The sequence below is a fragment of the Molothrus aeneus genome, chromosome 16, assembly GCF_037042795.1.
Source record: "Molothrus aeneus isolate 106 chromosome 16, BPBGC_Maene_1.0, whole genome shotgun sequence".
Taxonomy (NCBI): Eukaryota; Metazoa; Chordata; class Aves; order Passeriformes; family Icteridae; genus Molothrus; species Molothrus aeneus.
Genome location: NC_089661.1, coordinates 9,342,879 through 9,365,263, shown reverse-complemented (window position 1 = coordinate 9,365,263; position 22,385 = coordinate 9,342,879). Strand labels below are relative to the sequence as shown.

The following is a 22,385-nucleotide window of genomic DNA, read 5'->3' as shown; positions in this document are numbered from 1 at the left end:
GAATTATATTATAGTCTATAGTATATAATTCTATATAATAATAGAATTATATAGATAGTCAGAGTATCTATCTGATATAAAGAAAATGATCCATTTGTTACCAGAGATTCTAATAGATTAGTTTGGTTACTAATTAAAATACCTTTTAGATGATTACAAACTTGTCCATTTGGACAGAAAAAACAGTGCCACCACTGTCAGATTTAAGAACAGATCAGTCACCATATGCTCATGTCTGGCAAAGGATTAACTATGTACAATCTTTTGGCACAACGGTAACTTGTCACCTTCACAGGTTTTTAATTCAAGGGGTTTCAATTAGATTACAAAGTAAAAATTTAAAAAATTAAAAATAAACAAGCCCCTCTAATTCAAATCATTCATCTTTTTCCTTTGTGTACTTAGAAAGATTCCAGGAAATGCTTAATTATGCAATTCTGTAATGAAGGTTTCAGCAATTAGTGCATTATACAACTCTGATGAGCAGCAGAATGAAGACTCTCACTGTTTTATCCTGAAAGTCTTTAAGTGACTCAATACTTCCCTTTTATCATTCAGCTTGTCAGAATGCATTTGATGACAAAGTGAGACAAAGTCTGTTTGAACTGCACCCTCTCAGCCCCAAATGCAGCACTTTGCAGAGGCCCCAGTGCAATACTGACCAGCTCTGCTGAGGGACAGGACAACGCTGCCAGTGCCATTGGAGACTGACTCAAACACAGCTGACAGGAGCTCTTCAGCTGAGGAAACTGCTCCAATTGTCTTTGCTATTTGTAAAATGATATCTGGGAACTTCAAAAGGAAAGAAAGAATAAATAAGGCTTCTCTCCCTTTTAAAACAAATCAATTTGTAGAGAAAGTCTTGTGCAGACCTCAGCAAAGCAGGGGTTAGTAACAGTTCAGTCTTGTCCCATTGTGCAGATGTTTCAGAAAGGAGTAATTGGCTGCTACTGAAAGGTCATTGGCACACGTTTGAGGGGGAAAAAATTAGGAGCAAAGCAAATTCTGAGTGATTCTCCATCCTGTGTGCCCTCCCAGCTTCTGGCAACACCTGAGCACTGGCTGATTGGTGTCTGTGTCCAGCCCCTCCTGGAGCAGTGAGTGTCACCATTTTAATTCAGGTTTCATTTCGCTCATCTTAAATTTGCCAGATAAGTACATGGATTGAGGATAGGGACCCAATTAAATTATGAGAAATAACTTTGACCTGTTTGCCTTCTTTAGGCTTTTCTGACCTCTCTCCTCCACCCTGCTAGACACCTTCCTTTCCTTTGAAGAGTCCTATTCTATCTGGTCAATTATAAGCATTATCTCCAGTGGAAAAGCTGCTGACAGTGCTCACATATTTCTGCTGAAGAATGAACCCCTCATTCCAGTACAGTTTACTCCTATGCATTAAAAAAATTAAGATTATATGAACTTAAGAGGGCAAGGAAATGACAAAGTGCAAGTGCAATGCTGAGGCCATCAGATATTGTTACTTGTGCTATGCTGACCCCAGGGCAAAGGGCCACATGAGTAAATGCTAATTTGATCAGTATGATCCCATTAATAACAGGATAAGAAAAACAACTTTTATGGTTGGAAGGCAGAAGGATAGAGTAAAGAGCACTGCAAGGTGTAAAGTACTAAAAATGAGTCTGCATCACTATAAATGCCCCTTTTTTTCCCCTATGTGATAATGTACAATTGTAACATACAATGAATTGTTTAGAGTAACATTACTCTCAAGAAGAAATCTCTTGGATGGAGTCAAGAATATGTGAAACACTAACACAGGATTCCTTGACAAAAGAATTATTTACCTAGTTCACCATTCACGTTACATAATTTAGACTGCATTATGACATTCACAATTCCAAGGTCTAAAATTTATGTTACAAATTAAAATTTTTTAATAAAAGCATACCTTTTCAGCAAGGACGTTTAATTCCTCTTTTGACAGCAGAACTATGAATGGTCCAACATCTAATGTTGTTTCTGCTGTCCAGTTGTTTGAGGAGCTGAAAAAATATTTTGAAAAATTCTATTAATAAGGAGCATTACAACAAAAATAATACTAAAACTTCAGTGGGTTTATGATACTTTATCATACAGGAAACAATTCTATGCCAATGTGATGATTCATTGTTACAAGCATCAGATTGCATTTTCTCATCTCTCTGGGCATAGGGCATTAGTGGAACTCACAATATAATCAGAAAAACCCTTCAAATATGGTGGTGAGGGAGCTCTCCCTCAATAGTCAAGTGTTCTTAGCATTACAGGAGGAATAATTGAACAAGGAGAAATAATTCTTTCTTTGAAAGAAAATTTACCATTTTCCATCAGTTCATATTGCAATAGTAGCCTGCAAAATGGTTATCAAAAGAGAAGTAGAAACATCATCCAAATCTGACAAATGTCAGTCAACCCATTTGGTGGGTGACTTAATAAAGCACTTAGATAAGTTATTTTCAGCCTGACAGAGCCTACAGAAGAGTGTAGTAACAAATATGTTCCTAGCTCATGTTCCCACAAACAATTTTAATTGCTTTGCTGCTCCACTATGAGGATGTTTAAATATCTTCAAAATTGAATTATATAAAATAATGTAAAATCTTATTTAGCACAGTGTGCCACAATTCAATAAAATTGATTTGTATCAAGACCAATGCAGGGATGGAATCTGCTGGAAAATACAGCTATCAGCTACCCTACCACAGAAAAATGCTGACTAGCAGGAAGCTGACCAGCATCTGATGTGATCAGGTGGATCAAGTGACCCACTTTGGGGTGAAGGGGTGGTTAGGAACTGTGCAACCAGTCACTTCCAAGGGACAATGCAAGACAGAAACAGTATATTCTCACCAGATAGAGGATGGCTTTGTTCTTGGCAGGACTGATACCAGTGAGGTTCCATTCACCCTCCTAATCTGAGTCCTTAGTGACACCCACCACACTGCCCACTCTGCTGCTGCAAATGCTTGAACTTAAATCCCTCTGCTGCTTCTCTGCTCTCTCCTATTGCCACAGGTGCTTGCAGTCTTCTTTACTTGGCTTCTCACACCAGCACAGCAAGTACCCCACCTCCATTTTCCCATTCTTTGTGTTCCTGCACCATTCTCTGCTTGTAACCCCTTTGTCCTGCCAGGCCAGTGAGTCTGTTTACTGCCCCCCATAAATATTCCACTTCTCTCCTTTTCCTCTGGGACTTAAGTCATGTCCCTGGGGTTGTATTTTGTTCCACAGTTATCACATTACACACAAGAACAGACGTGTCATTCTAGTGGACAAGACCTTGGGCAGTGACAGAAGCTGCTTTGTGCTGGTTTCACTGCAGTTCATCTGGGCAAAGCAAATGTTTGGTGTTTGCATGGCCTAAGCACCAGCCTGACCACGGTGGTGTATCCAATACCTTACCCATATAACTTGAGGAGTTTGGATTTAATTTCAATCTTCTGCTCATGGCTGAGCTGTTGGCAAAGTTTGAATTGATGTAGGGCTGCTGCCATTGCCTTCAGGGACATTCTGCCATGTAGAAAGTCTGGAGGTAAGTGGCAGATTAGATTTCCAAGGAGGTCGACATCATATTCATCAGCAATGGAGCTGTTCTGAAACAAGAAGCATTTGCCCTGTTGGCAGACCTAACTGGGCTCTTGCCCTGTACCACTTAGCTGCATCACAACTCATTTAAGCTGTAAGGAACAAAGACACAACAGTTTGCACTGGCAACTTAATCTACATTTTCTGCTGAGACTGCCTTACATTTTTTGTTTTACCAATCCAACTGGTGATATTTCATAAGCACTTCTCAGAGCTTTCAGTATTCTTTATTCCATACTGAATCACACATAAAGAATGTGACCACCCAGCACCTGCAGAGCTGGTGCAGTTCTGTCTGGCAGCCCTCATGTGGCCCCTTGCAGCAGAGGGGCCCCAAGCTCTTGCTGTTAGAAGGCTGAGCTCTAAGGGGCTTCTCAAGCAGCTGCCAAAACACTGGGGATTATACAGCTGGTACTGTGTGTAAGGACAGGAACAGCCACAGCTACATCAAAGAACTAGTTCCCCCTAAAAATTGGTGAGTGCTGCAGCTCCCAGACAGCAGAAGTCACAAAATCCTCCTGGTACCAGCACCTCTCCCATGGAGCTCCCTGTGCCACAACAACTCTGCTTGGGCTGGCACTGCTTGGAGCCAGGGGAACACTCCAGGTGCAAACTGGTCAGCTCCAGGCTGTCCTGGCCAGCAATGACATTTAATGAGAACACTTTGGAACATGCATGGAGTCAAGGAAAATTGCTAAGCAAGCTATAAAAAGGTTTGCTTAAGGAGCAAACAATAAAACTGAAACAGTAAAAACACCCCCAAAAGAATGCAGATGGATGGGTGAAGAACTCATGTAGGTGGTGACTCTCTCCTCCTCCATGGTGTCTCCTCCTGTGCTGACCCCTCTCAGCCATACCCACCAGGCACTCCTGTACTTTTTGCAGGACAGCATCCCTTTTGTGAAGGCTTGGGTTCAGGAGGTCCATTCCAGTCTTGCCCACACGTTCAAGGAAAGGGACACACAAAGGGCCTGTAATGTACTCCAGGTACTCAGAACTGCAGAAAGAATTCAGAAGGTCTCAGAATGCAAACCTGACCTTCATACACCCACAACCATAGCCACAAAATCTGTGATGACAGAGATGCTTAGAGACAAGGCTGCACTTGAAAAATCATAAACCAGACAGGCCAAAAAAATTGCTATTAACCCTCAGCTTACTTCAATATCTGTCTTCTTCCAGTCCATCAGGACATGAACTGAACTTCAAAAAATGGCTAAGAATTATAAATAGCTGCAAGTGTAGGAAAGTGCTCTGAGATGCTTTAACACCATATGAAACAGGTTTACAGGTCAGAAGCTTTTCCCCTTTCCCCATTTTATTAGGAATAATTCTCTGATGAATGAAAATGGGATGGTGGCCTGAGGACCACAAGTAGTTTTAGAGTAGGTTTGCTTTTTATCAAAAGCCAAAAATCCTGCCAAACTAAAAAAATTATGTTCTTCTCCACACAGAGTGGCAAACAACCTTTGCAAATAAAGCCACAGCCCACATCTGCTCAGGCCCAGCCTTGCCAGGGTCTGAAGGCAACAGCACCAGCAACTTCAGATGGCCCTGAACAGCCAACATGCAACTGCTGCCAAATAACTGAGTGCTGCAGTTTATGGGAAGCCTTACATTAAAGTCTATTATTATTTTATAGTTGTTTAATAGAATAGAGCCTTTTGAGACTGAATATTTTTCTTATTTTTTCAATTAAAAATATTCCACAAAAAGAAGTGTTCTCAGTCCCTTTTATCCCCTTAGGCACATAGAAAGAAAGAGAGAAAGGGTGGAAGAGATAGAAAGAAAGGAAGGAAGGAATTAAAAAATTGTACAGTTCAGGAGTTCTCATACATACACAAGTTTGTTTGGTTTTTTTTTTTCAAAGGAAAAAAGCTGTCACTGAGAAGTTTTGCTAACTTACACAAATGTCTTGAAACACACTGGAATGTTTCCAACCATACAGAGCAATATGCTTCAGCAGTATCCAGTGGCTTTGTCTTATATATCCACTCTCAAAAAGACCCCTAAACAAATAAGCAAACCTAAACCAAATAAGCCTACCTAGGGGGAAAAGAATCCACCATTGTGACAAAAATGTACCGTACTAAAAGACACAAAGCATTACCAACTTTCACTTGGGACAGATTTTGCCTACAGTCAGTGACCACTTTTGATAAATCACCATTTATTTGAATCATCAGTTTTCTTAGGACTGAAGAGATTATTTGAAAAGTCCTCAGAAGTTAAGATGAACTAAGATGTAACTCACGGAAGCGCCAGTAAGAGGAAGGGAGGAATGGATGCATTGGAGACTTTCCAAAATTTCCAAGCCAAACAATTAACCTAAAGGCAACAAAAATTTAGGCTCTTAAACCTCTAGCAGTTTTGAAAAAGAATAAAAAAATATGGCTTGTTTATTGCAGCATATATATATAAACTAGCATATATAAGACTGTGCATATCATCTTCAGAGAGCTTTTTTATCTGGCTTGTTTTAGTTTTCTTTTTGTAGACATCAGAGATGAAACATTATATATTTGGGAACATGAGAACATTTGTATGTTTCTGAAACTTCTATGTATTTCCAAACAGATTACTCATGAATTAACAAGTCAGAAGGACTGTAGGAATTTCTTGCAATTTGTAAGTGACAAATGAAATTGTCAAAATGAAGTATGATAACAGACAAATTCACACATAAAAGATTTAAATAAAATATGCTAACAGACAAGTTGAGACATACAGGATCTTGAAAAAAATGCCAAAAAAACCAAAGACAAAATAGAATAAACCAAATTTTAATCTACCTAATTTGGATATTGGGTAGCATGTTTATGTACATAAAGTCTTTTTTATTTGTTTACCTGATATGGAGAAAGCAGATGAAGATTCATTTCAAAGAATTTAAAATTGTTTAAAAATATGTCTGTGTCCATACTTTCAAAGAGTTGACAAGTTACTCCTTTCACAAGCTGTCCTGTGCTGATAGGAAAGGCAAATTTCAATCTTATGAATATTTAAGCAGGATCTAGTCCTTACTCCCCACAATCCCATCCTAAGACACAGTTTCTTCACCTCTCCCATTTCCTGTAATTAAAAGACTCTTGAAAGTAAAAATGCAAACAAATTGAAAAATATCAACAAAGCCTTAAAACACCCAAACCTCTGCAATGCTTTGAGCCTCATTTTGGTTTTGAAGACCCTTTTTAATAAGGAAGGTGAATTCTCCTGTGGTATCCAGGAATGAATAAACATAATGTAATAGAAATTGTTTACCTCCAAGTTGCTCTAATCACTAAACCAGTCTTAAACCCCATTTCAAAAGAGATACAGTCCATACCTTAGAAGGTCAACAGGATGGTTTTCCTTGGACAGCAATTCATACAGATACAAAGCCTGAAAATAAACCCACCATAATTAAAGGTAACTTTAGTTAATCCAAATTTAAGAGACAATAACTACAGCAAGGTTTTTGTACTCTTAGCTCTCTTATGTACTCTAAAGGTACTTCTATGGTCCAGCTTGAGCAACCAAAAGGTTTGGCATCCAGCTTAGATGAATTTTTCCTTCACAAGACAAGCCATCACTGACTGGCATTATGGGATGATGTCAAACCTGTACACGGCCCACAGCTACTGAAAAACTTAGGGCTGAAGGGAGCTCTGGAGATCATCTGATCCAACCTTTCATCTCTCTGGACATTACATGGAAATGTCTAATATGCAGTACTGGAAAGAGAAAATTTACATGGCAGAAACCTGAGGGCTTAAATTCAGCATATTAAAGCTTCTTTTTCCATAGCATTGTCTCATAGTGCTGCCTGGGCTATAAATGCCCTTTGGTGTTTATGTTGAGATATAATTGGGGCAGATCCTTCCTTTTACCTGTGTTCCTTGAACACAAATATATTACACCACTTTTCCAATTCTCCCATCACACTACATTGCAGTGGAATGGGAACTGCATAGCAATTTTTACCTGGCTGCTTCTTAGCTCTTTTTCGTTCAGCATCGCAGAATTATATCCAGTTTGCTTCCATAAGTCAGAAAGAGGCACTTCTTTAAAGAAAGCTCCTTGTATATCTTTGACTGATGAAGAAAAATCTCCAGATGAAGCAATCTAAAAAGAGGAACATAAAAATACATGGCATTTCTGAACTGATGCTTAGATTTACAGGATTTGCCCTTCTTTCTATTCTGTGTAATATTTCTCTTAAGAGGATAAAGGAAAAACACGACAGTATTAAAACCACAATGAAATAAGCAAGAGAGAGCCTTCAAAATACACTTGGTGTTCAGAAAAATGGCAGTAGAACCATCAACCATTGAGCTAAAGGACATATCTTGGTTTAATTCATGCTCTACAGTTCTGGTTATGGTGCTCTTGGGCAGAGAGAACCTGGAGTTAATAATCAATCACCTTCCTGAGGATGCCCTGTTGCTGTGCAGGAGATAAGTCAGACAAGTATTGGGAGGTTGTGCCTCGAATCATCTGAGCCAGCTCCCTGGGGCTCATGCTGTGCAGTGACCAGGTGCCAACTCCTGTCACCAAGGCACCCATTTGGCTCACGTTGTAAAATGATAAAACCTGCAGGGAGAACAGCACAAGCAAACAGGAAGTTTCATTGGGACCACCAGATATATTTAAAAGCAAAAGTCAATAAAGTAAAACTGCTTATTAAATACTTAATATATTTTCTTTCCTGGGAATACATTTTCTGTATCTGTCCATGGAACAAATGCCTGAAGTTTCTCAAAAGTTTCTTTTTCTGAAACTTCAACCAGGACCTGATTCCTTGCATTGCAGTATATTTGAACATACAGCCTGGGATCTCTGATCATACAAATTCTGCTTAGGGCAGTGACACAGACAAAATAATATATACAATTATAATTACAATTGCCAAATCCAAATACTCATTCTCTCTCTTACTAGAGAGTTACTTTGGGATGTACAATCTTGGATGCTTTTATTTGATTTAAACACATTTTTCAGGCCACCAACCAAATAGAATTCCTACACTAAACTTTGCAAAATCTACAGTTATTGTTGAGAAGAAGCCATTTCACTTTTAAAAACAGAAGGTAGGAAAGCTGTTATCAGAGGTACCTTTTCATAAGAGAGATATTTACTGGACAAAATCATAACTTGGCTCTTTGCCCACCCAGACACTTGGTTTAATGTTGCAACAGCATTATGCACTGCTTCAGGTGACAGAGATTCCAGCTGACTTGAAGTTAGTCCAACCACAGCATCTGACAGAGATCCAAGGGTATCATTCAATGTCTGGTTTTGCATGGCAATGTTCAGGAGTTGAGATTTGAGCTAAATCAAACAAAAAGAGCAGATCAGAAATAAAAATCTGCCAAGAACCAATTTCCATTACTACCCAAAACATTAACTAGAATCTCTGGAATAGGCATTGGCAAATATTCACACACTTCATAAAATTTCAAAAATAGAAGCACAGTTGTGAAAGGTATATGGAACAGGAATATGAAACAGAATGAGAAAAGAATAAGCACCCAAAATGGGTTTCTATTCTTTGTATCCTCAAGAACTATTTTCCCTTATTTCTTAAGTCCCAGTAATTTTTCTCTCATTTCTTTCCTTATTTAAGAAGAACATCTTTCCTCCTCTGTTTACAGGATTCTGTAAGGCAAGAAGAACAAGTGTTGTACACACCTCATGAACCTTGGCCTGGAAACCTCTCAGCTGATTGCATTTAATCATTTGATGAAGTAGAGCCCGGGCCACAGCTGCGTCCATCTGTTCCAGGTCATCATAAAAACAAACCAACAAACCCAGCCTATAGAGCAGAAACACATTAGCTCCCTTCTGACATAAAAGGTGTCACTGTTGGGAAATGGAAACACAGCTTGGTACCCTCTCCTTGTGATCACAGCTTGAGCCATTTCTGTTTGTCACGAGCGCCTCAACCAAAACTTAGCCTGTAACAGGGCTATGAGAACATGCACTGGCCTTTGTATTCAGCTGAATCCTGCCTGGATTGCTTGTGCTGGAGGATTTACCTGCCCTGGTTCCATTTGCTCATGGCTGGATTGTCCCACTTAATGACTCCACTTCCCTCAACAGGATAATGCTGAAAATGATGGAGGGCTGTTACTGTCTCTAGAAGTGGTTTGCTGAGTTCTTATCTGGTTTGATTGGATGTTTTGAACTCTAAGTCCTGCTTGGATTCCACATGCAACACAACCCATTTGTGTTTCAGAGCAGCAGCTGGGGCATGACATGGCCTCTTTATCATTTCAGGATTAAATAAAGCCTGCTGTATTTCACATCAAACACAGGACTGGCTGATGGATGGAGACCTGTCCAGTTCAACACTGCTCAGGAGAGCACACTGAGGCTCACTGCCCACTGGTGCCAGCACAGCAGTCTGCAAGGCAGGGTTTTGAACTGAGCTCATTTTCCTTCACAGTTCCCATGCTATAATATTTAAGTCAACATTTTCATTAATCTCTGTAAAGTGCAACCACAGCCATAGTTTTTGGAGAGGAGGAGTCCCACCACCATGGGGAAGTGCCTGTTATAGGTGTCCTTCTGGCTTAGACCTTGTGCTTATTTACTGCCTTTACCTGCAGCCCTGCAAGGAGCTCTGAATTGTGCATCACTAGGTCTGGATTTTGAACTTGATAGTGATGGGGATGAACTGGTTTGTAGGAAGCCTGAGTCAATTCCCTGTCCCTGTAAACTCTCAGCCTTTGCTTTTATAATTTACAAAGAACAAGAACCTCAAGGATATGGCCAAAGCCCAGCTTTCCTGCTACAGTCCCTGGTTTTTCACAGTTCAGTGAGACTGGCACAGGAAGAGTCTGGGCAGTAATGTCCAGATGTGAATCAAATCATCAGTGGACAATGCTGCAGCACTACCACAAACTCAGTCAAATTCTGCAGCACAGAAAGGCTTTTAGCTCCTCCAGTCCCTCAACAACAACCTGCCAGCAATATAACAAAACACTGCTTCAGCAGCACATCTGAATTCATGGGAGATCATCAAGCTGGCACACAAATCAAAGAAACATTTATAAGAGCATTTTTATAACAAATAATTACATTCTGATGCATTATTGCATAGCCACCAAAAGCTCTTCATCTCCTTTGGGATTAGCAGAAATGAGTAACACTACTTCTTAAAAGTGCATTTAAATCAACAGTATGGTTAAAATGAGTAACATAAACTAAGTGTGTCGTAAAAATGGAATATATTAAGGATTATGGAGCATGACATTTCTCTCATCCATGAGAATGTGGCAGCTCTTGTGAGTGACAAAATAATTTTTAAGATTTCTGACATTGAAATTTAGAGCGTGGGCATAACTCTTCTCTCGCTTACTCCTCCGACAAGAGCAATGCTTCATGAAGTCAGCGAGCTGCACTGCAGCAATGACAGCAGCTCTGAAGCCATAAAGCATATTCTCCATTAGTTTAAAACTCCAAGGTATCCCCCAAGGAGACTACAAATAATTTCAGACAGCATTGTCTTGGGACTAAATACATCCATTGATATGACAATGTAAATGTAAATGTGGAGTGCAGAGCTCTCTTGTGCTCGCTGCGTATTTATGAGTAACAGCAGTTTATTTTGGTTTTTTATTAGTGGTAAAGTTAGTTCAGTGCAGATTTGACAGCCCTGAAAATTCAGTTTCCTGCTTACACACCTAAAATCCAAACATATTTAAGCATGGCTCATCTCCACCCTGCAGGACAAAGAGGACAGCAGGGCAGGCTTTACACTGCTTCACTTTGTGGCTTCTCTGGTGACACCCACGTCAGTTTAAACCCACTTGCAGTCCTGCTGGCAGGAGTTGAGATTTCCTCCTTCAATCCTAACTGTAAAACGATTTCCCCCAAACACCTCCATGTTCTGTGATTCAAGCAGCCAAGACAACTTATGTCCTGCTGTCCCAGTTTATTTTATTGCTCTGTGATGTGGTGGAGCTCTGCCTAGGTCCCCCAGATACTGCTGCAGCCTTCCTACAAATGCTACAGGCATCTCCTCACTGTGGAGCAGGGGACAAAGCATTAGCTAATTAGGCACACCTCCAAAAATTCATAAAGTAGCAATTCTTCACTGTTGCTAAACAGAGCTGGATTTCAGCCTAGATTTTTCCGCTGGAATGAAAAAGCTGTGCCACGCTATCAATTTCCATTTTCTCCTTAGTTAGTTGTTCCATCCATACACAGCCAGAAAAGAAAAAGCAAAGCAGCCTTGCCTGTAGATAGTTGAAGTGTTCCTCATATCAAAGCCTGAGTAGTTGATCCTTTCCAGGAGGGCCTGGGCAAGCTCTGGTGTGATATCATACACTGTGTCCAATTGCTTTGTTGCGTTGTCGTAGCTGATGAACAGTCTGATCTGACCAGCACAAACAAAACCATGCATCAGCACTGTGACACAATGAATCCTGGAAAGTCTCTGTCTGACCCCCAACATCAATTGAGCATGTTCATGTTATAGAGAAAGCAAGAAGATTGGATAAACTAGAATTTCTGAAGGCAAAGCTGAGTGAGTGATTTGAGTGATTCTCTGCCAAAATGTCATAATTTGAGAGTCTTCTATCATTGGTCCCTTTCACTAGAAGTCATGAAAGTCTGATATACATAAATAATTACAAATTAATGACAGGAACTTAAAATTAAAAAGATAAAAGAATTTTGTAAAGAATACATTTATATTTCCCCTCTGTAGTTTCTCTTTATAATTAATTAATAAGATATATTAAGTTATTTTTCATGTTTAAGTTTGCTTTTGTATTCATGTTATTTATAGCAATAATAAATCCAACCACACTTTGTTACTTACTTCATGGAGACTAATTTTCAGAATTTCTTCTAATGGGAGATGGACCATGTATCTTCCCAAAATCCATAAGCTTTCTGCACTGACCCAAGAAGTTGATTCATTGAACTCTGTTTTGTACAAATAAATACTCACTACAATGTTCAGAAAGTAATTACTTTTCAAATATATTTTACCCAGTATAATGTTATTGTTAAATAATAAAAAATCTTCAAATCAGAAAAACCCTTAGCAGAGAGAGTCAGATTCTCCCCATTTGCTACATTTTAGCACCACACTTTTATGAGTCCATACATTTTTAAATGAAAATGAAATAGTGTTTCAAGTGTCTCAGATTTTCTCATACAAAAACAATTAATGTTTTATGTTGTCAAAAAAGAGAATGGATTAAGTGTGGGACAGGAAAAAATTACCCAAAAGTATTAAACATGGAGCAGTGTTTTTAAATTTCACTTTTCCTAATCAATTGCATTATTTAAGAACATCAGGAAGGCCTGATACGTTATATATCTTATATATTATTATTGATGATGCTACTTATTTCAGCAATATGCAGTAGCAATAATGGAGAAAATGAAAAACTGTTCAAATACCTACATGGAAATAGGCTGACAAAACCACAAAACACTGCATAGCAGTTAAAAAATGGCTTTCATTTAGTAACATTCTCCCAAGGATTGAAAATGAAATCAAGATCCAAATATCCCTGAGAAAAAACATATTTATGGACTCCATGGGTACCCTGAGCCACAAAGACTGTTTTCTCCAGGGTGCTGTCATTTGGATGCCTCAGTGTGTGACACCTCTGAACACATTCCTCAGCAGTGCTGATACTCACACAACTCTGTTCAAATAAAATCATCCATGCACTTTGAAGAGTTTCCAGTGCTGGGAAAAAACAGCCTGCATCCATCAGAAGCTGAAGGACTCCATTAAGTGATTTTTTTGAAAACACAGATCTAAGCTCCTTAACTGAGACAAGATGATGATCCCAGCAGACCTGTCAGGCCTGCATTTTTTAAAGTGATATTACCTCCCATTACCCAGAATATTATGAGAGTTGAAAGACATGACAAGAGAACTAAAGGAAAAACCAGCACCATTTAAGGATGTTGACTGTGGCCTTTAGCAGAACAGACTTGCAATTACCAGCCATGATCCCCAAAATCTGATCCCTATCCCAGGTGGTCCCAGTGCTCCCCACATACAAAGTGAATAAATCACCCTCCTGCAGGACTGTTCCTGCACCCTGCTGTGGCCTGGGGAGTGCAGATAACCAGAAGGGAGCTTTAGACTTCCAGTCCAAAGGGAGCTTTAGACTTCCAGGGCTGATGGTTCACACCAGTGGGAATCAGCCCACACTTGAAGCCCTGGGAGTGGATTCACCACATCTGTGCTGCTTTTGGCAGGCGAAGCAGCAGTCAGGGAGGAAAAAGAGGCACAGCAACTCCCAGTCCCTCCCAAGCTGTGTGATCTTCCATGAATTGAGGGTTTACCAATGCTTCAGACAAAACCTAAGATGATGCTGAGGGATTTTCCCAGGACTGCTGAGTAGCACCAGGCAAATGCTGCATCTCTGCTTCCCCAGCAATGCACTGGCTCTAACATCACCTCACAGCAGCAGCATGAACCTCCTCTCCACACTTACTGGTTTATTCTGATATTTTGAAATGGCAGGAGACCCAAGAGGTAAATTTAGCTCCACTGAGGCAAGTGGGCATTTAACCTTTGATTTCCAGGGTAGGAGGAAGAACACACACACCTATAAGTCTAAAATGCTCCCAGGACAGCTGTGCTGGGATGTTCAGTGAAACCCAGGCACCAGCTCTGATGTTCAGTGCCCTGCACAGCCCCCTTGTGGAGCCCATCCAGCTGTGGAACAGCTGTTTCAGGCACATTGACCAGGCAAACAGGTGTGGAAAAATGCATCCAATCAGAATTAATTAACTTTGGTTTTATCATGTCCCTTTGCTGATCGAGTTGGTGCCATGTGCTTTCACAACATCCTGCATTTCTTTTGTGTTTTTAAACAGTGCAGTGGGTAATGTATCCTGAGCCAGAGCTGTTTTTCCTCATCTGAACAGGAGTTCAGAAGAGAACAACACATCTTGGCAGAGCACCTGGCCACTGTATCCTATTTCAGACTTAGTACAGAGAGAAAAGACTGGAGTACTAGAAAAAGACTTTGTGTATAGCTCTGTGCAGAACAGAAGAAGAGTCCATTGGTTGCACTTGATCCTGGAGGTCTTTTCCAGCCTTAACAATAGCATGATTCTACTCTACAAGTTCAAGCATCTTTGGAGAACTATTTGTCATGAGTAACAAACACATGATATTTCCTGTGTTCTGCAGAAAAGGTATTCCAGACAGCTCTCTTCCACAGACCTGTGTTAACTGGGGAAACAATTCAATAGAATGGCCAGGCCTTTTGCTGAGTGCTTTTCTCTTATGATAAACAAGAAGAAAACATTTGTAACATACCACTCATGTTGTAAGATTTCTGTAGAATCTGCTTCATCCAGCCATAGAGAGCTCTCTGAGTGCTTGCTGAGGTTCTGTCATAGAGGTCCTTGAACAATGATGATCTAAGTGATAAACAGGTTTGTTAGCTCACTAATGAGTTAACTATTTGTTTTATTTAATGACACATGGACAAATGATTTTAGAAACAGCATTCTTTACACATAAGCAGAAAGCTGTATCTGGAAAACAGACTGAGACCATATAGCAACCTCTTTTTCAATAGCCAGCAAATCCAATATAGTATTAATTGTGTCTGAAAAATAAATGGCTTACAAGTTTCTGAAAGCATCCTCCAGCAGAAGGTTTGGGAGACTCCCAACGACATCAGGTTGGAGATAGTTCAGTGCTGACACACGCAGAACCTGACTCAGGATATCCACACAGTCCAGGGCACTCAGGGCCAGGAAGCATTTGTCCAGTGTTACAAGGAACAAGGTCCTGTTTACTCCTGGGCTTTGAAAAATCCTCTCTCTAGTCTTACCCCAGTCAAGAATAATATTTCCTATTTCCTGCAAGCAACAAAGTGTTAAATCAGCATCTCTGATCAATTCAATATATTGTTCATTTTGAGGCCTGACAGCACTCTACAAAGAATATGGTGCTGTTCTCATGAAAAACAGCTGCAGTAATGCAAACTACTGCTTGTTTGCATTACTAAGGATAATTGCTTTCTGGTCTTGGGTAGAGAGACCAGCTTGAATTTTTTTACAGAACCAAAATGAAACCCAGAAAGATATTTCAAATGGCTGATTGCCAAAATGACTAATTTCACCTTCTTTAGCCATCTTGGCTCTCTTTTCAGCCACCAAAAAGAAGATGCTCCCTGAGAGTAACTGGCCCTACCCACCTTAGGTGTTACTGTAGGAGGGTGAACTCCTCTCTGGAGATGAGTTTCTCTCTACTGATCAGAGTGAAAATCCAAATGACTGACTTGGACTTGAAGCAACTTTTAGACAAGAAGAGTTAAATAAACTAAGTCTAACCTAAGAGGAGATGAATCCAATCCAAGCCAGGTAAGTAACTGCAAGGCCTGCATTGTGAGCCCCCCAGTCTGTCCCTTTCCATTTATTTAAACCACTGACAGCAGATTTTCCTTTTCACATGTGGAAATTCACTTACAAGATGCTCCTTTTTGTTGTTGAAGAGGTACTTCATTGCAGTTTGGAACTGCTGCTGATCAAGCTGCTGCAATTCAGACAGTAGCTGCCTGGGCTGGTATAAAAGGTTCTTCAGGGAACTTTTTATGGACATCTGAAGTGTAGAAAAATATGTGTAATACACATAAAACTCATACTATTGTACTTTTACTCCCTGAAAATCTGTGCTCAAGAACTAAGTGCTTAGCTCTGTATTGTCTGCGCTGCCAATGATCAAAATAACTATTCACACAAACTGAAAACAAAAATAATCTAAATGCATTCTGATAGACAGTAATTTTCAAATCCTATTCCTGGCTTCATGAACAAGTCCTCTCAAGGGAGCTTTTTAACAAAGATTCCTCAGTTTCTCACTTCATAAAACAAGAGTAATAAAGCTTTTCTGCTTCATACAGCAGAGCTGTGAAAATGAAACTTCTAAAGAGCTAAAAAAACCCCTAAAAATCAGGTATCATGTGAATATTACTTAAAAAAGGGAAGGAAATGTGCAATTACATGGGAGGAAAAGTCTCTACCAGGTCATAAGCCAAAAATATTCTCTCTTGCATCAAGCTTCATTACCAGTTAACAATCTCATGCCTGTTTCAAAAAATTGAAGGGGAATCTTAACATTGGAACAGAAATAAATTTAAGGCTCGTTAGCAGCAGACTGGAGTAAAATCCCTTCTATTTCCTGACAGAATTATTTCAGAATTGGTTTGGAATTTGAATTGCAATTGTTCTTTGCTGCCTTTGCTTAACTTGCATTACCACCACCAAGTATTAACACAATTCTTTATGCCTCAGGGTTCAGCCTGCTGAGAACATCAGGCTGCCAATAAACCTGACAAAGGGAAGGGGCAGTGGCAGGAAAATGTAGGTGAGGATGAGCTGTGACAGTGACAGAGCTTGGGACAGGTTTCAAGCACTGTGGAGCTCCTGGGAACGCCTGAGGCTCAGGGATGGCACAGTTGACATTTCCCTGTCCCAGGGAGGGGCTCAGGTGTGATTAGCTGGATGCAGCTGCACTGAAAACAGCTCATCACCAACCCTCAGCAGCAGGAGGAGGAACGACAAATCCTTCCTGCATCACTTCCACACCGGCAATTTACAAAAACAAAAACAGCACTGAGAGGAGCTTTAAAAGGTGGAGGCTTTTGTAGCATACTCTGGACATAAGGAGCAGTGTGAACTACAGCCAGCCAAAATCTGGGAGAAACCTGTCATTTTCTGGGGAAACAGCATTTACATACACTCATCTCAAAAACAATTAGCATGAAAAATCCTAATTCCTGCTTTCCATCAGAGGAAAAGCAAAAAAAGTTATTATTTCTGCCTTGCATACTCCTGCAATCTTTGGGGAAAAAGACAACCTATTCCTATCTCCTATTTAGATGCTACACTGTAGGTGTATGAGTTACCTCTATCATTGACCACCTAACTTTGGCTACAGAGAGAGGTTAAGTTTTTTTAATTCCTTTTCAAATAAAAATGTTCATGCATCTTAAATGTCACAAACCTGTAGGCTGCTAAGAGTAAACATAACTTCCTGGGCATGAAAATATGCCATGACTTTTGTAAGCAGATCTGCTGTCCAGACATTAGAGCTGTAACAGAAAACAGGATCAAAAATGCCAGTAGAATAATATAACAAGTAAAATAATGTACCAAGTTAAATAGCAGATTACAAGAGTAAAAAAGAAAAAGAGAAACAAAGAGTGATGCTAACACCATAATGACAAAAGTATTCAGTTTTTTGTCTAGCCAGAGTAATAGTTGATCTGTTTAATGCAATGAAAATACATGGTTTAATGGGGAATGGAATTAATTAGGTTTTTTCCATCTAATTCCACAACCACCCACAATAAACTCAATTTTCCAAGGTGCTGCCATTAGTACCATCTCCAAGGCATGTGCTTTCTGATTATGCCTGTTCTGATCTGCTTGCAGACAGCACAGGGAGTAACTGCTGCCTTTCCTTCAGCAGAGTCATGAATTTCACTGTGTCTTCATTGCACAGACACTGATTTTCTCAAAATATGTAGGAGTGGAATGGCCTTTGAGGCTTATCCCGCTCTTTCAGATTTGGACAAAATTAGCAAATAATTCAAAAGCCACCAGGAGCTGGAGGATGGGGATGGAGTGAGAATGGAAGAAGGAGGTGGACAGACAGCTGGAACTGCACCTAAATTCCTTAAGAAGCCATGTGGACACATGTGAGCAAAGTTAATTCTATATATTTTTTTTTCTTTCTCATGACAAACAAGTTTTTCCCTGTTAACAGGAAATACTCCTCCCAGGAGTCCCAAATCCAAGTAATCAGATGTGCCAATTTCATTCTATCCATAATGTTCCAGTTTCTGTGGATATGAAACAGATCGTATCTGAAGTGCAAGATAATATTGAAAAATCAAGATGGGGAGAGTAATACATTACCTTTGAAAATAAAGTATATCTAGGAGGGCTGCACATGGAAAATGGAACATAAAAAGTCATGGTGAGATACTGAGTTTTAATTCATTTTAGAAGAATAAGTAGGAACAACTGTGTACGTTACCATTCAGATATTTCCCAGCTATTACTTCCTCCTAAGAAAAAATGACAAATATATGTAACAAATTACTATTTTAAAATTATAATATAAAATGTTATAATGTTAAAATGTAGAGAGATCAAATAAAAATACTAACCACAGCTTTGTGTAACAATGGAGGCAAATCTGTAAAAGATTATCCCATTATTAGAAGTTAATTTAATGTTTTATCAGACAATTGTGTTACACAAAAATACATTTATTGTATGCAGTGATTATATACACATATATAATTTATTTACAAAGATTTAATGCAGTTTTAATTAAATTTATTTACAGAAAAACAGTGGGGGGAAAAAAGACTATTCAATAATAATCAGTCTTGGTGAAATTCTTTGCTGGCATAGCTCCACGAAGCCAAGAGAGCAGAGACCATGGGCCCAGTCACTAAACAGCACCTAATTTATTCCACACAGCTTTTTCTGTGCCACAATTACACCCCTCAGACAGGAGTTCTGCTCTTACCTTCTGAGTTCTGACTGTGAGTAATCTTGGCATGATTCATTGATATCAACAAGAAACACATCTTCAAAAGTCTGGACATTTCTTCTGGTGTTTTTAGAATAAAAAGATACTTGGATTGAAGACAAAATAGGAAGAACAGAGTCAAAATGCAATATTCACCCCAAATTTCATAGTTATAAATTAGAGACAGCCTACACTATGGAGCACAGATAGAGATCAGAACAATCCAAAGCTGCTTGCTCCCAAGTTTTTCATTTAGATCTTTTTCTAGGATAGAGCTACACTTCATGCAAACACAAGTCCATGAAGAGTGCATGTGCAGACAGATTTATCTCCCTATAGCAAGTGGCTCATTTAATTCTCTTCCTTGTAGCACCATTTATTTACCAAGTTACACTGCACCTAAATATGACTTCAATGCAGTTTTGTTAAAACAGGCAAACAAACCCATTTAAAATCAGATAAAACAGAAGAGAAATTGAATGAAAAAGGAAATGAAGAAGCTTTAAAGAAGCTTCAAACAAACCCCAAGCTTTTCCTAGCTGGTTAAGCTGCAGCATCACTGCAGACGTGGTGTGGGACCCTCCATTTGCAGATCTCTGAACTCAGGGGTGGGACAGCCTGGCCCTGGTCCCCCGTCCCTGCAGGGTGCTCCAGGCAGGGAGGGCATGGGACACTCCTCTTCCCTGCTGCCACATTTGGCAAAAAGGGAGAAAACGTCCTTATGCTCTTCTGAAGCAGAGGGAAAGTCACACATTTGGGAAAGTGACCACGTCACTTGACCTGGATGGATCAAAGCTGTGGTCTTTGTACTCACAAGAAGTGTCCCATCAAAGTTTCACCACCACCACAGCCACAGTTTTGTGTGGAAAGAGATGTTTTGATAGCTCTTGCTATCCCTGCTGCCCTGTGCTATGCAGCATAAAAATCACTGAAAGATAAATTCTCTGGAAGGGCAGTAATAGGGTACCCAGAGCTTTTCACTGGGTTGTCACCAGAAAAAAAATCATTTTGTCCAAAACAAAATGATCGTGTTGCTTTTGGTCTGTATCTTGAAGGACAAGGATACACACAGAGCTAATACAGTGGGGTGGAAAGGAAGCAAAGGCTGGGCAGGTTTCACTCACACAGGAGTTTCTGCAGCCTCATCCCCTCCTCAGCTCTGAGGGCCATCAGCTGCTTCAATCCACACTGCAGAGAGGATTCTCTGCCTGGCCCTCTGCTCAGCTTGAGAGCCACCACCCCCACAGGTAAAGCAACAAATTGACCTGAGATATTAGATGATGCCTTGACCCACAGATGGCAACTTCTTACACTGGGATTAGTCCCTGATTTAACAAATGACACACAGGGTGCTATTGGCCGACTTGGCTCTGACCATAAAGAGACTTTGTTAGGTTTTGTCTCCCTTTCCCTCATTTCAAAGGTTTATTTGCAAGACACTGAATTTCTGCATTTCTTTTTGTTACTGAATTCTGTACTCTCTCTTTCTTCCCCCCACAAAGTTCTCTGCCACAGCTCAAGTTACAGATCTGAATATTTGATAAATGACACCTTTTTTGGGTTGTTTAATCTCATGTACCAAGGTCCTCTTTTATAAAAATATCTTTCAACGAGCCTCCAGCAATACCTCAGTCTATTGCAAAAACTTCACTCTTGTAGCAGGAGTGACTCAAACTGACAGACAATGAAAAATTTAAACTTTAGACTTCAAGAACCTATCACCTCTGTCCTGTCCTTACACACCTGAAACCCCTTTCAGCTACTCTTTTGGGAGCACCACAGTAAATGTCTCTCATTCAGATGTATCTGGTTTCCTAGACAATGAACTTACTTGTGTTTGTTTCTGCCTGTGCCCTAATAATTTTGCAGTAAAGTTTGATTACTCTGCATAGGTTAAATCATGCTTCCAATGTCACTCCCGATTTGTTTATTCCAATTCATTCACTTTGATCAGGGAGTGAATTTTAATTAAAGCATGCTAACTTAATGTATAAGGAGATTAAATGCTAAAGAAAGTGCTTTTTCATCCTGACTAACTCAAGGGGACAATCGGCAGGGCACAAATAGGGCTGTGAAAAGCCCTGCCTGCCAAGACAATCTCCGGGATGAACGAGTTCATTTTTTGAGTGAAACAGGTCAGTTTGCAGCTCACAGCAACGTCCAGACAGTCCCAAATCCCGCTGTGGGGATCTCCTGCAGATCCCATCCCGCATTTCCCCAGAGATCATTCCTTGCATTTGCTGTCATGAGATTTCTGAGCCTTGCAGGACTCCCCGCTAATGAGAAACTCCCAGATCACCTTCTCCACTCACTCCCAGAACAGCCACCCTTCCATGGACAGAAATATTAGACATTTTATCACTCACTCCATGCAGTCGCTGCCTTATCTGAAGCTCGATAACCAGAAACTGACCTTACAATCACAACTCGCGCTGATAAGCCCTGACACTGCCAGTGTCCACCTTCCCCTGGCACCCGGGCTCTGAGGGGAAGCACCACATGCACGGGGGAAGCCGCAAGGGCTTGCGGGCTGGAAAGGGAGAGCGGGCAGGAGAAGAGAAGGAGGGCCAGGCCCCCAGAGAGCCTTACCTGCCTCCGCCGTGTGCGCCGCCTCCCCGGCTCTGCAGGAGCTGGGCGGCTCCAGCCGGGACCCTGAGAGCGGGGCCGGGCCCAGCACCGCCCTGCGGCCTCAGGCGCCGGCCCAGCGCCCCGGCCCTCAGGGCGGGCGGGAGCGGCTCCTCCGCCCGGGGCTCGGCACCCCCGGGTCCGGCAGGAGGGGACGCTTCTGTCCCGAGGTGAAGAGAGCTCATCAAGCTGTGATGGGGAAACACAGGGCTGGTGCTGCCCTGCTGTCCCCTTTCCTCAGTCCAAGCAGGGGAAGGTGGCCCTGGGTCCCTCAGGGCATGAACTGATTGTACCTGGGATCACCCGGCAAAAGGGGGCTGTGGTTTTGAGGGATGAAGCTGTTCCAACTTTGAAAGCTTCTGGCTAAATCGTGTGCTTGCACAGCATTGCTTTCCAGCAGTGCAACACATCCAGCCCACCCTGAGAGAACAGAACAGTTCAGTCACTCCCCAGGGCAAGACTGGGCACATTGGTGAGAGCACTGCAGCGCAGCTTGGATGGACACTGACACCCACAGCAGGATTCCCAAACCCAGGAGCAATGAATTTGGACATTGGAATTGCAACACTTCTTCCCTTAGATGGCAACTTTGGGGCAATTTAATCAACTATTGGACTCACAAGTTTCTTTCAGTGGGCTGTGAGCAGCA

General features: G+C 40.8%; 1 protein-coding gene across 1 annotated transcript in view; it reads right to left on the bottom strand.

The window, feature by feature from the left end:
- The window catches only part of OTOA (otoancorin), a 33,147-nt gene extending 13,960 nt beyond the window's left edge, over window positions 1–19,187 (bottom strand). Inside the window, exons 1-21 of the mRNA XM_066560910.1 lie at window positions 19,109–19,187; window positions 18,741–18,769; window positions 18,608–18,638; window positions 18,487–18,514; window positions 17,570–17,657; window positions 16,034–16,165; window positions 15,188–15,423; window positions 14,873–14,976; window positions 12,395–12,501; window positions 11,808–11,947; window positions 9,256–9,379; window positions 8,680–8,895; window positions 7,990–8,157; window positions 7,549–7,689; window positions 6,911–6,966; window positions 6,435–6,552; window positions 5,840–5,913; window positions 4,447–4,582; window positions 3,403–3,593; window positions 1,910–2,003; window positions 663–792 (exon numbers count right to left, since the gene is read on the bottom strand). Coding sequence (XP_066417007.1) covers window positions 663–792; window positions 1,910–2,003; window positions 3,403–3,593; window positions 4,447–4,582; window positions 5,840–5,913; window positions 6,435–6,552; window positions 6,911–6,966; window positions 7,549–7,689; window positions 7,990–8,157; window positions 8,680–8,895; window positions 9,256–9,379; window positions 11,808–11,947; window positions 12,395–12,501; window positions 14,873–14,976; window positions 15,188–15,423; window positions 16,034–16,165; window positions 17,570–17,657; window positions 18,487–18,514; window positions 18,608–18,638; window positions 18,741–18,769; window positions 19,109–19,187 — 2,422 coding nt within the window. The remainder of the gene's footprint in view (window positions 1–662; window positions 793–1,909; window positions 2,004–3,402; window positions 3,594–4,446; window positions 4,583–5,839; window positions 5,914–6,434; window positions 6,553–6,910; window positions 6,967–7,548; window positions 7,690–7,989; window positions 8,158–8,679; window positions 8,896–9,255; window positions 9,380–11,807; window positions 11,948–12,394; window positions 12,502–14,872; window positions 14,977–15,187; window positions 15,424–16,033; window positions 16,166–17,569; window positions 17,658–18,486; window positions 18,515–18,607; window positions 18,639–18,740; window positions 18,770–19,108) is intronic.
- Window positions 19,188–22,385: the final 3,198 nt, after the last annotated feature.